Source organism: Passer domesticus, chromosome 11 (assembly GCF_036417665.1).
Source record: "Passer domesticus isolate bPasDom1 chromosome 11, bPasDom1.hap1, whole genome shotgun sequence".
NCBI lineage: Eukaryota > Metazoa > Chordata > Aves > Passeriformes > Passeridae > Passer > Passer domesticus.
In genome coordinates this window covers 7876209-7898218 of record NC_087484.1, presented here as the reverse complement: position 1 = coordinate 7898218, position 22010 = coordinate 7876209, and the positions used below count along the sequence as shown (strand labels likewise).

Sequence of the window (22010 nt, the reverse complement as noted above, 5' to 3'; positions counted from 1 at the left end):
TGGCCAGTGCAGCCCAGTATAGCCCAGGCCCAACATCCATGAGAAGAGATATTCCATCAATGGAAAGGCAAATCTAAAAATCCAGAAGCACAGTTCTGTTTGATAAGCCAGACCAGCATCTTTCTGTGTGTCCTTGATGTGCTTCTTGTATGAGAAGTGTGAAAGTTTTTCACAACCACATGACTGTGCTTAGACTCTAAGTATAACAGAGCTGGGCATTTTTGACAAAATTTCAAGCAAGGCAGCCCTTTCTAGTTCATTTGCACAAATGGCTGTAGGGAGCCTGTTCCTGTAGCAAGCTGGCCTAACCATGCATTGACTACTTTGCTGGGATATTAGTCTATTTATGGTCAAATGTTATTGTGGGGAAATTATTTGGTTGGCTGTTCTGTGGTGTGATTTTATGGCCGGAAATCTGATTCATAGATCTGTTCTGAAAATAGTTTCACAACCAGTCTAAGCTCATTTAGGGCTGCTGCTGCACCTTTTGCTCTCTCTCCCCCTACCCACCTCATGTAGCCCCTTCATGTCCCTTTTACAGGACTGGCACCTGAGCAGCTGGTATGCCTTTTTTTTCTTTTTTGTGAGGTTGGTTTTGAGTTGGGTCAACCCCTCTTGCCCACCAGTTTACCTGAGTGTGCATGCTGGTGTACACTCACTGTCAAATGTGAGGAAGGGGGCAGGATGGAGTGCCTGGGAGCAGGCAAAGAGGCACAATTGTTCCTTTGTAGTTATGGAGTGGATAAACTGATCAAGAAACTCCATCCAGAAAGCTGATATTGGCAATCCCCATCAGATAGGAGACTGAATTTCCTGTAAATTTGGAATATTTTTCTGGTTGATTTGCTTTGGATCTGATAAAGCCAGCATTTTTCTAGTCCACCTCGCAACAAGGGCTGGGAGAATGTTGGGCAGTGTTAGTGCTTCATTTTGAAAACACAGAAGTATGACATCTGCTCCAGGGCTTTCTGACCAGAGTTTCACCCTTTTCATGAGATGACCCCCCACATCTTGCATGTGGTTTTGGTGTTCTCAGTGAGTGGTCAATATGGCCTTAACAGAGATCACTTACAAGCACAACAATGTGTATCTTGAAGTGATCGGTGTGCAGTGGCAGGAGTTAGGATGTTATTCGTGTTTCATCTTCATTCAGGTCTATTGCTGCTGAATAACAAGCTGAAAATTGCAAGGCATTGGTGGTTTTGTACTCAGGTGAGGCATGTCACATCATGACATTTCTCCTTTCTGAATCAAATTCTCATGAGACAGTAACTTCTCCTACATTTATATTCAGATTGAATTAACTTCATGAATGACCGGTTCAGGGTTTGAAGTCTGAGGTAGCATTTTTGTGACTTTCATGAAAGAGAGTCAAGTTTAAGACTAAGGAGTGGCCTCAGCTATCATGTATGCATGGAGCACTTCTGTACACAGGCAAAATAATCTCCAAGCATGTACACAGTCCAGACTCACTGCTTGTCCTCTGAACATGCACATAAAGTGTGCTTTACATACTTAGGAAACCTGTGGAGCATCTGGGATCACTTCTGCACACCAGCAGCCAGCTGTCACTTTGCATATTCACATCCTGGAGCGTGCAGCCTGTGTGCCTGAAGGTGCTTGTCCCCTTAAATGACAGGTTCCAGTTGTAGATTTGGATATTATTTAAATCAAAGAATCCTTTAGATTCAGTTTATCTTATTATCTGGGTCAGGGTTATTGATCTAGCAAGGACTGGGGACCTCCAGTCTGTGCATCACTCTGAAAATGAGAATAACTGATTCATCAGGTTGTGTGGGTAGAGCAGGACAGCACTTCTGCCCTGGGTAAAGAATTGGAAGCTATTTTCAGAATGAGAATATTGTGCCAGAGCCCTATTCTAAATCAGCAATAGCAAAGTTGTGCTGACTTTAGGTCTGGGAATTGCTAAATTTAGGTGTAGACTGGTGTCAAAAATACTAGTAGCTCAGGGAGTGCTACTGAAAGCTTTGGTGTCCAAGTGCTTATTGTAATCATCAGAGCTGTGTATGGCAGGAGAGAACTAAGTTTCCTGATTTCATTAGCTATTGTCCAAAGATGCAGAGCTTCTACAGGAGGCAGAGAGAAATATTGGAATCATAGAATAGTGTGGGTTGGAATGGACCCAAAATCTTGTAGTGCAACTCCCCTGCCATGGCCAGGGAACCTTACACTAGAACAGGTTGTTTAGAGCCCCATCTAGCCTGGCCTTGAACACTTTCAGGGATGAGTAATCCTCAGCCTCTCTGGGCAACCTGTTCCACTGCCTCACCACCCTCACAGTAAAGAATTTCTCCCTGATATCTCAGCTAAATCTGGCTTCAGCCAGTTTAAAACCATTGCCCCTTGTGCTGTCACTACAGGCTTTGGTAAATGTCCCTCTCTTGTAAGCCCCCTTTATATTTTAAAAGGCCATAAAAAGGTCGTCCCAAAGCCTTTTCTTTTCCAAACTGGACAACAATTTTTCCCCCTTTACATGACATAAGGAAGATCCATTGCAAAGGTTTCCATTCAGTGTGTAAATGAATGGAAATATATATATAACCTGAATGTAAAAATAGATAACAAATTTCATAAAATAGTGTAATATAAGACTTCTGTTACAATTGAAAGAAGGTGATTTTGGTGACTGTTACAGTAGGAGCCCAACAGCATGTCCTTCCAGTCTAATTTCCAGACTCATGAAAACTTCCAGCTGGTAGAGGGGAAGAACTTGGAGCCTACATTTTAAAAGACAAACCATGCTCTTGACTTAATCAATAGGCACAGAGAGCTGTTTTCTTTCACCAGACTTAATGAAAGTTCAGTCAGCAGGAGAAATTTCAAGAAGCCACAAGCCATTTCTTGTTTGCCATTGTCTCTTTCAACTTTTACAAAATCTTTGTTTTCAGAGAAGTTTCCCTGTTGGGCAGATTGGCTCCAGCATTTACAAGTCTAATTACAGCCTAAAGGGTTGGGAAGATCTTTGAAGTGAAGTGTATGTTGCAATGTAGGGAGATCTGGCTGCTGATAGAAATCTGTGTAGAATAGCAAGGGGAGATTCATTCCTACTGGAGTTCCAAATATTTCTGGGAATTGGGAAAATTATTATGAATAGGAGAAAAAAAATCTTATTGTTAAAATGCAGTTGTTCACTGAGTGTTCTGGAGGCTTCCTGAAGTCCTTGAAGTCCTTGTGTCCTTGCTCCCAAAGAGTCTGGGAAGTAGAGAAAAACTGAAAAAAAGCACTCTCACTATGTTTTCTTACAAAATTTGCACTTAATCGAATATCAAAGAGCATTAAGCAGTCACTTCTGCTATTATCTCTCATACCTGCTTGCTATTGGATACTAAGGTTGTTTTAATGCTCTTCAGAAATTCCAGGAATTCCTCAACTTGTTTTCTGTGCAGTTGTTCTGCTGGCTCTGGGCAGGCTCCTGGAATGCAGCTGGCCACATGCACATCCTGGTTGGTGGGTTTGGTTTAGGCACATGGGCTGTTTAGCATCAGAGGTATCTTCTGTCTTCTTCGTGTCACAGAAATGTGTGTGCTCCACTTGAAAAGCACCGAAAATTTCTGCAAGCACATAGTCAATGGGCAGCAATCTCCCTCCTCTTCCTCTGCCTGTTCAGGCCAGGGCTAAAAGTCTGCTCACACCCCTGATCCAACTCAGGCTTTACAGAGCACATGCAAAGAAAGGCAGCTCTGTGTTGGCTTAGGACTGGATGTATCTTCTCTGCAGAAGTACATGTGGACTGCAAGTTTTGTGTGCTTGTTTCTCCCCTAACTGCAGCTTGTTCACCTCTCCATAAAATCTTGACTTTGCTCTGACATGGCAGGTCGATAGTCCTTGGCCTTTATGTATTTGCATAATCCATGATACCTTGAAATCCCGGGTAACACAGCACAAGCCAAGGAGCAGAGGAAATGAGCCCTGTTATGAGCGTTATCAGCTGATGGATGAGGAGGAAGAAGGAGAGGCATTGGTGTGATTTTACACCACCTCAATTCGGGTGGTGCTGCTTTCTCTGGAAGGAACAGAACCGTGACAGTCTCCAGGCTGGGAAACCACGGAAGCTAACCAGGAGCAATCACACCTTTCGGAGGGTAAAATTCTCCAGACAGCTGCCAAAGCCTTCCCTTTGCACATTCACACCAGTTTCAAAAGAGTGTTTTTAAACTCTGTCGTTGAAAACATGCAGCTCCTGTGTGTCAATTAGCTCATGAAGGAGTGCTGAGCACTCCTTGTTATTTGCTGAGCACATTGTTATTTACAACAGCACAAAGAGCACGTCATGTTGCCTAATCAGATGTCAGTGACTTGCACCCACACTGAGCTGATCTAAATAATTGCACGGTTTGCAGGACAGCAGCAGACAGGACACAGCAGATGGGAGTTCACTCAGTCCCATGCAGTGAGTGATTCAATGGAGCAGTGGTTTATCAATTGTACTGTGCAGTAAATCACTGCTGACTTTATTTCCTGCATTTAACAAGCTGCTCATTAACTGAGAATATAATAACTAGGTTTGGAAGATTTGTGACGTAATCATGTTTAGAATTCTGTATTCACTTCTGAAAATTCATGTGGATTTTTTCATTCAGCAGGAGCATTATTTCTTTGTATGAGTCTAGAAAGGAATTCTGTTTTACATAGTATGACTTGTCTGTCCAGCAGCTCCTCTGTAGACTCTGCAAAGTTCTTGTGCATATGCAGATTACTCAATACACTGTTGCCGATCTTTCTCTGTAGCCTCTAGCTGGGAGACACTGATGCTTTATTTGCATTTCTAATTATTATAAACCTGTCTTCAAATACTGTTCCCTGGTTAATAGCCATGTTGGACCAACTAGCATGGACAGTCTTGCCTTTGTGGCACCTGACCTGCATTAGAGCTAAATAAGGTGACCCTGAGCGTGCTCTTCCTGGTAAAAGTGCCTAAGTTCTATTTGTCTGTGCTCCCCCAGCAGTCTGTCAGATCAGATTTCCTGTGTGGGCAGAGGACAACGAGAGCTCCAACCCCCATAAGAGCCGTGCCTGGTGCAGTGCTCTTACCTCTGCCAGGCAACCGCCCAGCCCCAGCTCTAGCTACAAACACTGGAGTGGCAAACAAGGCATTTCCCACGTAGGCGAGGCTTGTGTAAGACCTGCAACAGCCACTGGGGCTGATAAACCAAGCTCCCTATTCTTCTGGGGAGAAAAGGAAAGGAATGGCTGTCGTGGATGAACTTAGAAATCTCTCTGTACTCTGTACTAATCTCTCTGTATTATCTTGGACAATCTCCATTAGAAGCTGCTTAGAGAAAAAAGTAAGAAACCCAAATGCTGGGTAGTGTCCTTCGAGTTTCGTGCAATTTGCAGTTATAGGAGTTTCCCTCTGAGTTTCCTACTGAGTAAAGTGGCCCTCTGAATAGTTTCTCCAGCTGGAGTCTATCTGACAGTTCTCTAAAGTTTCTTTCTAAGTTTGGAATACCTTCCATCTAAATTTGGAATATCTTCTATGAGTGTTTCTCCCTCTTTCTCCAAGTTTATCATTAAATTCTGCAAGCCGTGTTTCGGGGTGTGGCAGGCAGGGCTGCCCAAAGTATAGTTCAGTAAATGGATGTGGATGTTGCTGAGAGCTGTGATTCCCAGTCCCTGCTGGGTGGAGTGTGGTAGCTGCAGATGGCAGGATCCTTGCCTGCCCCTCTGGCCCAGATTACTGCAGCTGAGGATGTGTGGCACACAAAAAGGGGATGTTTGTCCTCAGCCATGGCAGTTCACAACTTACTGACAGATGTAAATGTGCCAAGAAGAGATTAACTAAAGCATAATATGTGTTCCAGTTGCTCTCATAAACTCCATTTGAGCTTTTCAGAATTTTCTCTCCCTGTTCCATTGCTGTTGTCCTGTAACTAACAGTTGAGTTTATTTCTCTTAGGCCCCAAATACTGATTCTTGAGGGTATTTAAAAGCAGAGTCCAAGATGCACTAGAGTCTGGGCTGGAGGACCATAGACTGTAAGTCTGGCACGATGCTGTGTTCTATTACAGGAAGAAGCAGATTTTGCAGGATGGAGCTTCCTTAGAGTCAGGATATCTCAGACTGAAATCGTAGAACCATAGAATCATTTCGGTTGGAAAGGACCTTTAAGATCATCAAGTCCAACCATTACCCCAGCACTGCTAAGGCCACCACTACACCATGTCCCCTGTAGTAGAAAAATCTACATGACTTTTAAATACCTCCAGGGATGGTGACTCCAACACTTTCCTGGGCAGCCTGTGCCAGTGCTTGAAATACAGACCCTCAAAGGATAAGGCATCAACCCCAAACCTATCCTCTCACTTCCAAGTGCAACATGAACTTCCCTGGTCAGCCCTCTTCAACATAAACACAGGCCTGTCCGTAAGATCAATTATTATTAATTTGACTAATAAAACTAATTATTCATTCTACACAAATGGCCTTACGAAGTCTTGCAGAACAAAGCTATCAAAGGCAGATCTGCCATGAGAATCAAAACCACTGATGCTCTTCTCCTGCTCTTCTGAAGAAGTTGGCCCTTCAGGAGAGAAGTGTGTTGCCATTATATGAAGTAAATGATAGTTCTATGTTAAGCTTTTGAATCCCAATAGAAAATGGCTCTGTATGGCACAAAACGTCCTTGCAGGGACAGGAAGGGGATGAGTGAGTCTGTCTCAACAAGACACTCACAGCAATGATACCCACCTGAGACTGCTGCGAAATTTGGAGTGAGGCTGTGGGCATGGTTTAGGTTTAGGTTTAGGTTTAGGTTTAGGTTTAGGTTTAGGTTTAGGTTTGCTTAGAGCCTGAGCTCTAGCAGTCAGCAAGAATTTTCAGTATAAACAGTGTCCCTTACGTTTCCTTTAACCTACTTCTGGGTTTTATATATCTGGTCTTGTCTGTCTGAAAGTTTTGGGGTTTTACCACTTTTGCTGTAACTTTTGCTGTTATTGAAAAAGTGCTTTACCATCCTGTGTGGGAAAATCCACAGCATTGTCAGCCCTTATCAGATTTCTTGCTCAATGAGGTCAACTGGTATTTGGATATTGTTGTATTGTGTCTACAAAGGAACGGAAAAAGCATACGGCATGTAATCTGAAAGTAGTTGTGGTCTTAAAAGGCAGATTGGGCATAGAAGAAGGCTGTTAAGTATTTTTTTTCAGAAGTCAGAAACTATTAAATATCTAGAGGTTTTTTTTTTTACGTGCTCTATTTTCAACTTTTAAGAAAAAGGCGGCCAGGAAGAAATTACTGCCAGGACACAAAAACCCCGTGAATTTCCCACATGAGTAGGACATGCAAAATCTAAAGTGCTTAATTTCAGAGGCCTTATCTTTTAAATATCAGTTGTGACTGACACATGCATATATATATATATATCTCACTGATACACATATATATATATGACTGATAGATATTCAAAAGGTATGTTCTAATCATTGCTAGCTAGAAACAAGTATGAGAGTAAATGTCAGTGTTAGTATATTAATTACTTTTACTTTCATGCATATGTGCATGTGTTTATATTTCTACATTTTAAAAAAACAATGAGCTTCCTTTGTTGGCTGGTAACCCATACAGGCTTCAGTTCAGCAGATCAAATCCATCCTTAAGGAAGTGTAGTGAAGAATTATGTCTTTCTCTCTGTCCTTACTTTAAATCCTTTATGCAATATGGTTTGTTGCTGCGCTAGATTTGTCTGGCCCTAGGAAATCACCACGTTTTCTTTTGACTGGGTAATCTTTGTAAAGCATACTGAAATCTGAGTAATTAAGTTCATTCTGTGGTCTGCATGTAAATACTCATGATCTCAAGCAAACACAGAAGTTGCTTGGAAGTCTGCACAGTATGGGAGCAACCTGTCAATCTGCAGTGTCTCAGTAACATCAGATATTTCAAAAGCATGTGTGTGTAGTAGATTCTATGAATCTCAATTTATTACCAACCTACTACAATCTGTTGGAAAGACCTAATAATAATAACTTTTAGCAGTTACACTATTTTTGTATATAAATTATTCACCTACTCTTAGCTAATTGATTACTCAATGCTGAGATATCACAGAATCTTTATCACCAAACAGAAACAGTGGAGCTGCAAGATTAAAACCAAAACCACCAAATATGAGTATTTGACAAAATATGTACACAGATATGTGAGCTGTTATTTTGGCCCACAGTAAGGACCAGTCTGTAGCATCCACATTGTCTAAAGGTAGCTCAAATTTGGGTTCAGACATGCATCTTTTCAGTGTAGATGCACAATTGAGATAAGAAACAACTCCTGTGTGACTTTTAGTCCTCTATTCATATTATTCCTTTCTGTAGGTGATTTTATTAATTTACCTCTCCATTAACAACTATGCTCTGGTTCCTATAATGTAGGTCAACTAATTAAGATATATAAAAATATTTCCCCAAGGTCATTTGTTTTGGGAACAGTGAATGTGGGACAATTCCTTTTATGTGAAGAGTTCAGATCATTTCAGAAGAAGCAAAATATTATAAATGGTGACTTTGGTGGTGAAATATATTTCTAGCAAAGATGAAGTCCTTCTGCTCAGAGGAACTTCCATAACAGCTGGAGCAAATCCATTAGAGATTGCAGCAGGCACTACAATAACTTCAGTAAAGGGCATGAATTTTGAGATGGGGTGGAGTATATTACCTAAGTCCCTTATGCTTCTCAAAGGTACTTAGTTGGGTTTTGTTTGCAGCCATGAAAGTTATTTAAACAACTATCGTTCTTTTGAGGCATTGCTCTCACAGAAAAAAAACCAAACAAATAAAAAAAAAGAGTACAGGGCAGAGAAATCAGGACTGTTGTCTGTATCAACCAACAGATACTGTATCAACTAACAACAAGTTGTGTTGAAACAAATGTTCTTACATCCAGAATGTTCTTTTATTACATTTTAGGAGGTAAAGTACAGCAACTGACTCATTACTCAAATTACATTTGAGCTGTTGCACAACCTCAGTTAAGAATACATTTCAGTTGAAAAAGGCCTTTTTAGCACTATGAGAAACAACAAAAAAAAAAATCCTCTTAAATGCATTTATGTAGGTGAAATGTAAGTTTCTTCTACTCAGCTATTGATATGCTGTCATTTCTTTTCATTCCATAGCATCAAGATAACTTTGAGATTTTATAATTAGACCAGCCTTGGAATTTCTTGTAGTGATTTCTAATTAAAAACTGGATGTAATAATTATTGCTGATTCTTCTCCTACTGCAACAGTGAGACTTTCATCATATACTACCTACAAAGAAGACAACATTGCAAAAAAATATAGTCTTGTTAAATTTTATTTCCATTCAGAAATAGGAATTTCACAGTGCTTAGAACTAGCCAATGTTCTCTGGACCAGAGAGGTTTTTACCACTGTGCTCATTTTTGCAAGCCAGTAAATTATTCCCTCTGACTTCCCTTAAGTCCAAGTCTATCCAATGTTGATATTTTTTCTGTGATTATGTTTCCATTACACTGCACACAGGTTCTTTCAGTCCTTACTATTTTGTTTGAAGCCTTGGGTATTAAAAGAGCCAGTATTTTCAATTTAAGTAGCTCTCTAATTAGATATATTTATAAAAGTGATGAGAACGTTTTTTTAGTTAATTTATTAAATTAAATATTTTGCTCTTGCATACCCATTTCTGCTGTTCTGGCTGTTGAAAATACTCCATCTACTGTTCCATCTCCTAGACACCATATGTTTTTGTAGGACAGGTATGGAGAGCTCATGCACGAGTGTCATTTCTGCTGGTTTCACACCTGCCGTGCAGTCAGGTTTTCTGCAGCACAATAATTTGGGAGCACCAGAAATTATTTATGCCAGCTTTTCAGAAACGCTCCCTGGTTTAATTCTCATTGATGGCTTCCTCTTCTAAGAAAAAACTCCTTATCATGACAGACACGTGTGATAGCAAATCCTGGCACAGAAACAGGATCTGTGAGTGGAGGTGAGCCAATGAGTTTGTTAGAGAAACACAGCTATGGAAACAAAAATCCTGAATTAGTTTATATTGTCATCTGAGCAGGATGCACAAATAGTAACTGTATGAGGACAAAGCAATTTAGCCAGAAGAGATATTAATAGGTTGTGGTAATCTCTAGATAATATTCCTGCTTAGTGTTTCATTATATTTGATGGGGTTTTTTAAGGCAGCACATATCACAGCAGAGAAACGATTCTACCAAAATTATTGTGACAGAGACTTGCAGAATGACCTGACAACTCTGGGGAGCTTGGCCAACCGTTCAGTTATGTTACTTTTTCCTTCTGCTGTTAAAGAAGAAGGAAGGAGAAGGAGTTACTGAGATGAAATGGTCTGATATGTGTCTGCTTTATGGTCACTGTGGTGAGGCCCTTCCTAGCAGTGTGCTCTCAGTTACCCGAAGAAGCCAGCTCAGATAAATACCTACAACAGAATTTTGTTGCAACAACACAATACAGTGCAGGGTAAGTTTATACTTATAACAACAATGCTGCTAATTGCTATTTTCACAGACCAAAGTGATATAAATAGCTACCTTTGATCTAAATACCAGCACAGGCAGGGGCTGATCGAGAAATGCATCTCTAAAAGTCAAGGGTGATAGGTGATAGCAGAGTTTACCTCAGTTTCAAGGTTTCATTTACAACCTTGGCTAAAAACAGGTCTTCTCCCAATGCTCTGTTGTCCACTGCAGCTCCTACATTCTAACCCTTGTTGAGGAACTTCCTCTGTGAAATAATTTTTTTTCTTCACTGCAGCATGGCATGACTAGCTTCCCAGAGACAGCACTATCGACACAGCAGAAATAGTTTTTTTATTACTCTCTCCTTTCTTATCATCCCTATTGTGCTGGCACTTCAGGGCTTCTCAAAGCTGAGAGTCATGGAAAGTGGCTCAATGTGTGAGATCTTAGTGGTGCTGCAGGGCCACAGGATATCACAGCTGCTGAAGTGAGAAAAAACAGCCCAAATGGCACCTCTGTAAAATCCCCCTTGTGGGAAATGTGGTCTTGGTGTGTCCAAGGCCACAACGTTTCCTTAGAAACCCAGATCAATCATTCAAGGAAATGTGAGCCACTTCATGCATTATAATTAAGTTCCATACCAAGAAGTTTCCTTTGCTGGAGGAACATCTGACAACATCATATCAGTGAGTCTGTGTGTGATCTCTGCCACAAAGACACCCAAATTCTGCTAAGCAGGGGTGGCAGCAGGGCCCTGCCATACTCAGGGCTTTGTCAGGTCAGTGGTGGCTGAGCTTCCTCTGCTAGGACATGTTTAACTCCCTCCACAGAGGGAAAGCTGGCCTTGACCTCCTGAGCAGTGTTTCACATCACTATTTCCATGCCAGGAAAGCTACTGAGTCAGGTATTTCCGGAACCAGAATATTCTACCTTTGGCTATCTCTGCTGGTTTGGTGAATCTCTTTGTTTCATGGGGGAAGGAGCAAGTATACTTGAGTGGAATAAGTTTTACTAGTAACAGGATGCCTACAGACAGGACCTTAGGGATTTCTCAGATTCTGACCTTTAGGTCAGATGCCTAATCCTTTACCATCCCTGCTGAGATGGCCAGTTTGCTTGGGAATGGTCCTGGTGAGAAGTTATCCTTGTCAGATCTGCCCATAAACTTCAGCGAGCTCAGAGTTTTGTTGTGTTTGGACTGCTGCCATGCAAACCTCAAATCCTTGTAAAATTTCTCTGAAATGAATGAACAATATGGTGTAGAAGTTCTCTCCTGCCCCTTTACCCCACACATCCCAGTTACACCAGAAATTACTTCTAACCTAGTCATGCATGTCAAAGGGGAAAAGGGGATGGGAAGAGCTGCCTGTGACAATAATCCTCTCAGTTGCTGCCTCATATTTTTGTTAAATGTGATACTGGCAGCAGGTGTGTGCTAAGCTCCCCTCATTGCCCATGACAGTCACAGAGCAGCTCCAGTCCTGGCACAATCAGCAGTGGAACATTCTGGGTGGGGTCTCCCAAACTGTGGACACCTGAGGGGGAGCAGAGAGAGTCACCAGGAGCCCACAGCCAGTGCAAGAGTGGCCAATGGGACCTGAGTGTGGCCAGGGGAGCACAGGCACAGCCTCACCCACTGCCCTACCTTCTGCTAGACACTGCAATTTAAGGCATTATGCCAAAGCAGCTATGAAATCCCAGCTATTTTATAACAAAATTTGAAACATCAGTTGAAGGTAAGGTCTGTTTTTCTCAGTATTCATAATGTTTCTCAAAAAGTGGACCATAAAGGAGTAATAGCCTTTGAGACCTGAATAAGTGGTCCCCAGCTAGCCTACAAAACCACATTTCCTTGAAAAAGGACTGGGGAAGTCCAAAGGAAACCAGTGAATCTATTGTAGTAGCCAAGTAATATTTTAGTCAGTGCTTTTGCATTTCAAGCTGCAAGCTGAAATGTGGCTATTTGATTTTCAAATGCTTGGCCAAACCATTCAAATGAGGCTTTATCAGAAGTGTGATTGTTTGTTTAACCTCAAAAAGGACATCCTAAAAATTTGTGGAGAATGAGGAAATCCCCTTATAGTGGATGCAACAGTACAGTCATGGCTCATGGTCTGAAAGGCTGATGGGGTCTGGCTGATGGTGTGGCTGCTGTGTGACACTCAAAGCCAGGTAGCCAGGGTCTGGCTGATGGTGTGACACACAAAGCCAGGTAGCCAGGGTCTGGCTGATGGTGTGACACACAAAGCCAGGTAGCCAGGGTCTGGCTGATGGTGTGACACACAAAGCCAGGTAGCCAGGGTCTGGCTGATGGTGTGACACTCAAAGCCAGGTAGCCAGGTCTGGCTGATGGTGTGACACTCAAAGCCAGGTAGCCAGGGTCTGGCTGATGGTGTGACACACAAAGCCAGGTAGCCAGGCACAGGCAGTGTGTGCAGGGAGATGCTGGATGAATGCTCATGCTGGTATTGATGCCAAGAGTTGCCTACACTTTCTGGCCTCAGGTTGTGTGCTGCTCATGGCTGGCCACAGTCCAGTTCCTCCAGACGTTATTCCCTAGTGTCCTTCTGGGGATGTGTTTTGGCTTGAGGTAGCCATGCTTAAAGACTCTTGAGAAGCACAGGCCAGGAAAAGAACACCAGGTACTTGTCCTTTCCCACTGCTCACACCTCTGGAGGAGCTACCCTGACAACTTTGTTTATAACACTAATAAATACAACACTTTCTAGATAATATGGGATATTTGATGCATATGAGATATCTAATGCAATTTTATTTTAAAATCTAATTAGTTGTTTGTTCAAAAGTGAATTGGTTACATTCATGTTTCTGTGAAATAAGTCAGGCATCTTCAAAATATATGTCTTCAAGTTACTTAGGAGCATTAAACTAATATTAGAAATGAAATGTTCAAAACACAGTAAAAGTATTTTACTCTAATCTACTTTCATATTTTCTGACTGACATCATCTTATTGCCTATTTTTGCATTGCATTAAAGGATGGAAGTCTAGCCACTGATTTTATTTTATAAAAGAAATTAAACAGAAACATTAGCATAGTTCTGATGTATAGTTTCATTTTATTCAGTATTAGTTATTTGTAGAAAAGAAACCTTTTTTTTTTTCTTCTTCTTGGGAATTTTCTTTTCCAATTTGCAGGTATAAAAATGACAGAAAAATCCAAGCTGAAGTTTTAAATTAGCTGAAAAAAATTACAGTCCAAGATGTGCTTAGGTCTTTTAATCTTATCAACAAGGCACAGGATTGAGGAACTGAGAAATGACCTTCAGAAGGTTTTTGTGTGTAGTCGAAGGCATAAACAGGAATATGTAAAGAATACTACTTTTTTTTCTTTCACATGTGCTTGATTAACACTATGACTCTCTACCTTCTTGTCTTTCAGCCACATAATCAATGAGCTGATAGAAACAGAACGGGTTTATGTAGAAGAGCTTCAAAGTATAATAGAGGTAAGCAACTCTTCTGAAATTACTTTTTGGTGCTTAACCTCTAAGTCATCAGTGCAGGTGCACGTCTTCCATGGGCTGAGCACTCCCACCTCCTGTTTATAACATACAGGCTGTGTTGGCAAGATAGCTCAGCCTTGGAGATGGAGAATGGGAAGGATGTTTTGAACAGCCTCCCTCAGGCCTTAAAGGAAAAGGCACCTTCTCTGGCCCAAGCCCACAGAATGACAATTTGCATGGTTCTGAATGTTATGGACAGAGAGAGTTAATAATGTCTTTTCAAAATATTACCGATAGGTCTCAGAAGCAGCACTTTGATGTCCATGGGGCCAGACATTAAATTCTGTGATTCTGCATTTGGAAAATGATTGAGGAAAAGGAAGGCACCCCTCCTGCTCTTCTTTATTGTCCCATGTTGTGCTTGAGCACAGAAAAAAAGCTCATGCTGCAAATATAATTCTTGAGCCTTTGAAACCAATAGGATACCAGCATATTCAGTGTGTGTGGAGTCTGAGGTCCCCAGCCTGTGAAGGAGAGAAGCTGAGTAGGGATCAATCATGCTTATATTTGGGTGGGACTTTTGGGATGTGTGGTTGATTCTTTATTGCATTTGTTCCATGGGAGCTGGCAGCTCTGGTAATTGATATATTACTCTTGAGTTTAAAATCTGAATGTTCTTTTCTCAAAGTTATTATTGAAGAAACACAATACAGTTTTTACACAAAACAAAAAATATAGTCCAGCAAATAAATCCAAACTAACTCTTGTGCAATGAAGCAGAGTAGCAGAAAGATATCTGCCTGTCTGTCTTAGCAGTCTCCATCCCTACATGACCCAAATGGCTTTTGAATCTTAGAGACATAATTTTGTCTATTTTTTCTCAAGCTTGTGACCTGTTCATTTGTGGTTAAAATATGTTTGCACAGTTACAGGGTAAAATCTCTGGGGAAAATCAGAGGCATCAGGAATTCATGGGAGCAACAAAGCAGCAGGCATGGGAGAAGCTTTGTTTGCTCTGTGGAGAACAAAAGCACATGAACTTTGGGGCTTTCCAGTGCCTTGAACACAGTACTTCTTCCCTGGTAAAAACAGGCTGGTTTTATTTTCCACTCTTGCCTGCAGGGATATGCTTCAGAAATGGACAATCCCAATTTAGTACATCTGATTCCATCTGCACTTCAGAACAAGAAGGAAATTCTTTTTGGGAACCTCCCAGAAATCTACTATTTCCACAACAGGTACCTGGGAACTGGTGGTTGTTCTGCATCCTTGGGTGCCCCCATCACATCCAGTGCTTTTCTGTTGGGTGCTTTCTCATGCTTATACCTACACTGGTAGGAAAAGTCATCCTCACTTGGTCTCTGTGTGTATCCTTTAAAACCCACGTGTAGAGAACACCTCCAAGATCATCTATTTAAATTTTTTTTTGGTGAAGACTGTAGTCTTTGTGCATTTACTAGTGATTTCCCCTGGCAGGATCCATTTTGAATGTCGCCTGTGGTCAGTATTTTACCACCTCTCTTGGTACACTGGTAGATGTCACAGGAATAAATCCTGATACTTTCTGTCTGGCAAGACACCTTTGTGAGGAAGTTTTCTTAGTGTTCAGCTAATTTGTCATGTATTTATGTTATCAGATCAGAAGATGTTATATATTTGATACCACTTTTTTTTTATCCCTCATATAAGGTCACAAATTTTCCCAGAAGCCATGTCCATACTGTGGATAAGGAAATCCAGATCTTATAACTACAGAATACAAATTATGAACGAGATAAACCCTTTTACAATCAGCTTTCAAAACACAAAGCTTAGGGCTACTTCTATAAATGTCTTGCTTTTCCTAGCATTGCTTAAGCAAAACTGGCTGTAACCAAAGTGGGAATTGGGGAACTCTTTTGAATAATAATTGCTTGTAAGATGTAACAAATAGTTGAACAGAATAAATTTTAAAAATCTCTTTTGCAAGTCTTAATATTATGCCAGAGTAGTTAATACATAGTAGAAAAAACTATTTTCCAGTTTATATATTATTTTCAAAGATTGTGTCGTCCCCTTGGAGAAAGATATTCCTCTCCCTTTGCAAGCCCACTCTTTCTTTCCCTAAAGGTTTAGTGCATTGACTGTCACTGCAGAAGCCTTTGGACTACATCCCATATTTTCACTGCTTGCTGATTGAGCAACTGCCTCTGACAGAGCATTCCTGTCTTTTCTAGCTGTTCTGAAAAGTCCTCCTACCCAAATGGAAAGCAGGTATTTGGGCTGCACATTGGAAACAAATTTCAACAGCCAGAGGAATCAGATGTAGCAGATAAAGTATGATAATATTTGTGATTTAGGGAATCAGGTGGCAGCCACATCCCATTTTTCTAAAATATATATTTCTTGGTGTGTTACCTTCCTCACTAAATCCTCATATTACAAAAATGGAGGCTTTAAGTTGGATTTATACAATGTGAATGGGATTTTACATTATTCTTTCTCTTTTTTTCTCCCTCTCAGGATTTTCCTTAAGGAGATAGAAAATTGCATTGAAAACCCTGAGCTTCTTGCCCGATGCTTTTTGAAAAGAGTAAGTATATCCTTTTTCAGGTTTGAATGAATATCTATTGTCTTATCCTACAGTACTTACAGATTTACTCTCATCTTTTCAGCCTGTTTGCTTTTGTGGATGAGGGAAACTTCTCTAAGCAGATATTCCCAAATTAAGCCACAGTTACCAAGCATATATTCTGATATCTGACCCTTTACCTGGTTTACTGACAGGAAGAGATCTGTTACCAGTGCTTTACAAGTGTTTTAAGTCCCATTTAAAAGAAAAAACCCCAACAAATAACAGAGATCCAAATGTTTGACGTGCTTTTCATATCAAACACATCTATAGCAGTAGAATGATGTAACCCAGACACCACCCTGCAGTAAATAAGCAGAGGATGGTGGCACAGCAGGTTGCTCTGAGTGCAGACAACACATCCTGTTCCTGCTTTATCTTATCTCTCTCTCCTCTGCACAATCCAGGACACTTGGTCCCCTAGAGCTGTCCCAGCTCTGCTGCTGTCCTTGCATGGACCCCTCCAGCCCCATCAGACTCTGTGAGGTCGATTCCCTTTATTTCTCCTCACAACTCACCAAGTGGGATTCTCCCCTCTGCTGAGGTGATGCTCAGTGCCCAAGTGCTGCAGCTCTCTCCAAGAGCTGCCTGTGATGTCCCTCCTCCACCCCCACTCAGCCTGACCATTAGTTCTTTCCTGCAACACAGCCAAAGGTGCTTGTTTATACAGCACTCCTTCAGGGGCCCTACTAATGAAAAAAAAATCTGTTTTGGTGGTTTGCTACTTCTTTCAGAGTTTGACAAAACTGTGTGAATAAGGCTCTGTGTTTTGCACAGGAAATGGAAGTGGCAGGAGAAATGGGAAAATCTGTCCACTGTAGTCAAAGGTACCTCCTGCTTCTACTGTATACTACAGGCAGCATTTGCTGCTTCTGCAGAGCACACATTAAATACAGCCACATTTGGATGAACCAGTCAGAGGTGCTGAGCACGGCCACATTACTGAGGTTTAATGGGAATTTGAGCATGTGATACTTGCAAGAGTATGCTTCCAATTTACAAACAGGTCAGGCTGGAGAGAACCACACAAGTGTAAATGTGATTAGATGTCCATTGGATTATTTTCTGTTCAACAACTTAGCATTTAGATCTTGAGTAAATGACACTACTAAGGCACATGTTGTTATCCAATGATTCAGATGCTGGGCAGGAAAATACTGTGGAGAAATCATTATGCAAATGAGGAAAAGCAGTCTTTGAAGAATGCAGACCTCTGAAACCAAGAAATGTAAAATAGTCCATGTGCTGCATATATCCCTAAAGAATGCAGCTAAATAAAAATTCTTGGTATAGAAATGTTCTGATTCTGCAGGAGGTTCAAATTCCATATTTAAATATTGTAGCTTGTCTCTCTGTAAAAACAGTTGTTAAGCCCAATTCTCCTCACTATTATACCAGTATGAAAACAGCACTAAAGCGGGGTTCAGGTATGAAGTGGAAGAAAATCAGTCCCTCCATCACCTTAGCTCATCAGTTTCTGTGGCCTCGTCAAACCACACTAAATCTATCTAATAAGAGGTTAAATTGTGCATTTGCTTTCTCCCTATTTCAAATTTCGCACTAAGAACGCACAAACTTCTCTCTTGAGATGTCTCTGCTCACACAGTAGCACCTTTGATTCCTGCCCTTATGTTCTGTTTTTAGAAGAAGCCACATAAAGTCCAGAAATGTGTTGTTTCTGTTGGACTGCCTTTGGGAGGCACAAACAAAAGTCTGGTTGTGTGTTTGTGATCCCCATGATTTGGCAGCTTTTTATGCCTTCCTGCTGAGCAGTGGCTTCTGGCTGCCCCGTGAGTTACGGCCCTGCTTGCAATGACAGGGGCAAACAGAAGCAGCTGCTGTTCCAAGTGATGCTGAGCTCTGGGAGGAACTCACACTCTTGCAGGTTGTCCCCCTTTGTATGGGTGTGACCATCCTGCCACAACAACAGGCCTATAATTGGAAACAGACAGTTTTTAAAAATTCATACTTTGAAGAGTTTTACTCTGTCTGATCACACTGGGCCTTTTGAGCCCTGATTCCAGAGCTGCTTGAAAGTATCCTGAGAGCTGCAGTGAGACACTCTGGTGCCAGTCACTCCATCCCCTGCCAGCCATTCCTCTGCCATGTCCCCACACACCCTCCCAGCTCCACCAATGCCACCTGAGCAGCTGTCACCATGAACATGAACCCTGCATCTCAGGTGATGGGAGAAACAGCCTGTGGAGTCTCCCTCTGGCTTTGTCTCCTGGAACATGGCAGCAAAATCTGGTAGAAGACGAGCCAGAAATGCCTTTCTTGTTCTCCCTCCCACTTTGCCTGACCTCATTTAGGGCATGATCTTCAGATGAGCTAAATTGCAAGTGAGCCAGCTCAACTTTACCCATATGGCAGCTATTTTGCCATCACCAAGATGCTTGACCTTCCTTACAGCTGTGTGGTCAAGGACTACACAGCATTCAAAGACAGGAGGGATGTGCACTGAATTCCTTGCAGAATGGTCTTCTGGTGCTTCATCAGCAAGAGGAGGGACACTCTGGGCTGATCTGCTTTCCAAAGGGCTGTGAAAAAGGAAACCTTGCCAAACCAAGGCAAGAATGCCCAGGATGGAACCAAAGGTGTGTCAGACTGCTTACCAGAATGTGTCAGGTGATGTGTCTGGCAGCAGTGATTCACTGTGGATTACTACTCTTTACTTGTTCATACTGCTAACCTTAAAAAGGGGAATAGTTTAATAAGAACCCACAGCTGGATCATTTGGTCATTCAGGGAGAAAGAAGCATTTAGAAAAGGAATCCACCTATGAAAGGACAGTAGCAGCTGACCAGAAACCTGTGAGCTGGATTCAAAGGTCTAAATTCTAGACTAATGCAAAAACTATCCATAAATCAGCAGTCAAAAAAATAGTTGGAACTGTGCTTATATACCATGTGCATTGGATCTTACAGAGCTCTCAGGGTCCAAATCAGTGGAAAGGAAAAGTTTTGCATGAGAGAGGAGCATGGTGTAAAAGTACCAGCAATAAGTCAGAACCTTTGCATGTGACAGTGGAATATTTAAGACTGGGATTTGAATAATTAGACAATCAATTATTTCTTGGCATTTTAAAGTCTGAGCCTAATTCTACTCCTAACACTATTGCAAAACTTAAAGCTGTAATTAAATATGTAAGTATCTGCCTTAGCAGGTGCCAGTGATTTAGGCAGCAGTAGATTGCACTGGCATAGGGTGGTTCCACTATGGCAAATTACTGGTAAATTGCTGGTTATTGTACCTTTTCTTTAAGTTTAAATTGCTTCTTTACTCTTATTCCTTATAGTTCTCTTGTCTGTTGCTCTCTCTGCTCTTCTTACCCAGTCCAGTTAGGTTTCTGTGGGCTAGGATGAGATTGTAATGCTTGATTATGCTTTGTTGCTATTTTTAGTTCTGTGGGGTTTACCCCCTGCTAACTTCCCTCCAGGGCAACATGTACAAACAATTATATTTTTGTGAAGAAAACTCTGCACCTATTTTGAAACAGAGCCATAAATATTCTATGGAGTTGCAACAGAAGAGGTTTTTGTATTGCACAATCCTTGACACAGTGTGGTGTTAGGTGGCACAGCTCTGATTTCCCAGCTGATTCATCAGGGTGATGTCAGGACGGGTCTGTAGAGGAAGACAGCAGCAATGCTGATTTCTTCTGGTAATTGTATAGAAGGAAGTGATTTCCCTGCAGCAGGAGTGTATGGGAACTGCCCGGTGGGCTGGAAGCACAGAGGAACGATCCAGGAATTGCTGAGATTTATTTTTGGTGTTTTCTTTGCTTTGCTGAGGTCACATCCAGCAGGGTAGGTGCAGATGAGGGTGAGAAGCTCCTGGCTGGTCGGGCACAGCCCTGCTCAGGAGCCCCATGGCACTGCCCCGTGGCCACCCGGGGGCACAGGCAGCAAGCCCAGGACCTGGCAGGGGAACACCCATCTCTGCACCCAGGCACCCCAGAACACCCTCTCCAGGCTTTTGTAGAGATTGTCCCTGTTTTCACTGAAGTCAGGGAGATTTTTGCCATGGACCTTAGTGAGAGCTCTTGGAGTGTAGTCAAAGCTAAATTAAATGAATCCACCCACTTCTAATTTGGAGAGGACAGGGTTTAAGCACATCCCTCCACCTAGCCTGGGACATCAACAAGACAAACTTCCTCCTTTTTAATTTATCTTTGTACTGTTGAAAGCCAACAATATTTTTGAAGTGTGTTGAACTGGTAAACCTTAGTCATCATTAACAATTACAGTCAGTGCAAATATTATTAATAAAATTGTTAATAAAGCTTAATTTTCTAATGTTTCTTTTTTGTTTTGTTTCATTTTTTTTCTCCAAACCATCAATTCACCTCCATGAAAAAGATACTGGTTTTGCTGTTAGATTATTTATCTTCCAGTCTGCAGTCTCCTTGCTTTGTATGAAAAGTGAGGGAAAAAAGTTCTCACTTTCATGTGTATTTAACTTAATTAGAAGTAAAAATCAGGTTTGGTGGTTTCAGTATGTTTTTACATACAGAGTTATTCCATCTAATAATTACTTGATGTCTTAGGATGGAAGGTAAGAAAAAGTGTGATTCAAGAAAGACACTCTGGATTCTTTTTCCTTCCCTTACCTAAACTCTTCTTTTCTTGCAGAAGGAGGACCTCCAAATATATGAAAAGTACTGTCAGAACAAACCAAGGTCTGAAGCTCTCTGGAGACAGTGTGGAGACAGCATCTTTTTTCAGGTGGAATTTCCTTGCAGACTAGCAGTGCAAGGCTCTCAAAGCTCATTTTCCTTGTGTATCTCTATTCTTTAGGAAACCTAGAGTAAAACACAGACACTCCTGCATGCTTCTTATACTGATGGCATGTGCTCAGTGTGTGTCAAGGTGTTCTCCACAGGAGAATGGGCAGGTAGAGCAGTGGGTAGATTTCCTGGACAGGAGCCTGGCTCTGCAGGCTATACCCACACCAAAAATTGCTGGCTGCTTTGCAACTCCCAGCTGATTGCAATCTCATCAGCAGGGAATGCCAGATTTCAACACCAAGCGGAACCTAAACATTAGCTCTTGTTTAGATACGTTTTCACTGTGGGATAAGCAACCCAGAAATTCCTATGCAAATGGAACAAATTTCTGTCTCAATTAATTCACAGATTTATAATCTTCAGATTGTCAAATGATAATGATCTTGGTGACTTGCCTGTGTTTCAATAAACAATTTTATTTTTCTTCCATGTTGTCTCCTGCAGGAATGTCAGCGTAAATTGGATCATAAGCTCTCACTTGATGCTTATCTCTTAAAGCCAGTTCAGAGAATCACCAAGTACCAGCTGCTGCTAAAGGTAAGTTCTCCATGACAGTGCAAAGAATTCCAATGTATGGCTTATTTTACTTCCAGAATTGCATATCAGTCAGGACCGCCTGGAAATAAATCCTCACCCAGTTCTTCAGCAAATAACTCAGCATTTTTCAGTTGTAAAAT

The 22010-nt window shown here is 41.5% G+C and overlaps 1 protein-coding gene across 8 annotated transcripts in view; it reads left to right on the top strand.

Moving 5' to 3' along the window:
• MCF2L2 (MCF.2 cell line derived transforming sequence-like 2) overlaps positions 1 to 22010 on the top strand; it is a 144576-nt gene that overhangs the window by 91439 nt on the left and 31127 nt on the right. For all 8 annotated transcript variants that reach the window (XM_064385397.1, XM_064385396.1, XM_064385399.1 and 5 more), the window contains exons 16-20: positions 13870 to 13936; positions 15056 to 15171; positions 16436 to 16505; positions 21179 to 21271; positions 21778 to 21870. In XM_064385397.1, coding sequence (XP_064241467.1) covers positions 13870 to 13936; positions 15056 to 15171; positions 16436 to 16505; positions 21179 to 21271; positions 21778 to 21870 — 439 coding nt within the window. The remainder of the gene's footprint in view (positions 1 to 13869; positions 13937 to 15055; positions 15172 to 16435; positions 16506 to 21178; positions 21272 to 21777; positions 21871 to 22010) is intronic.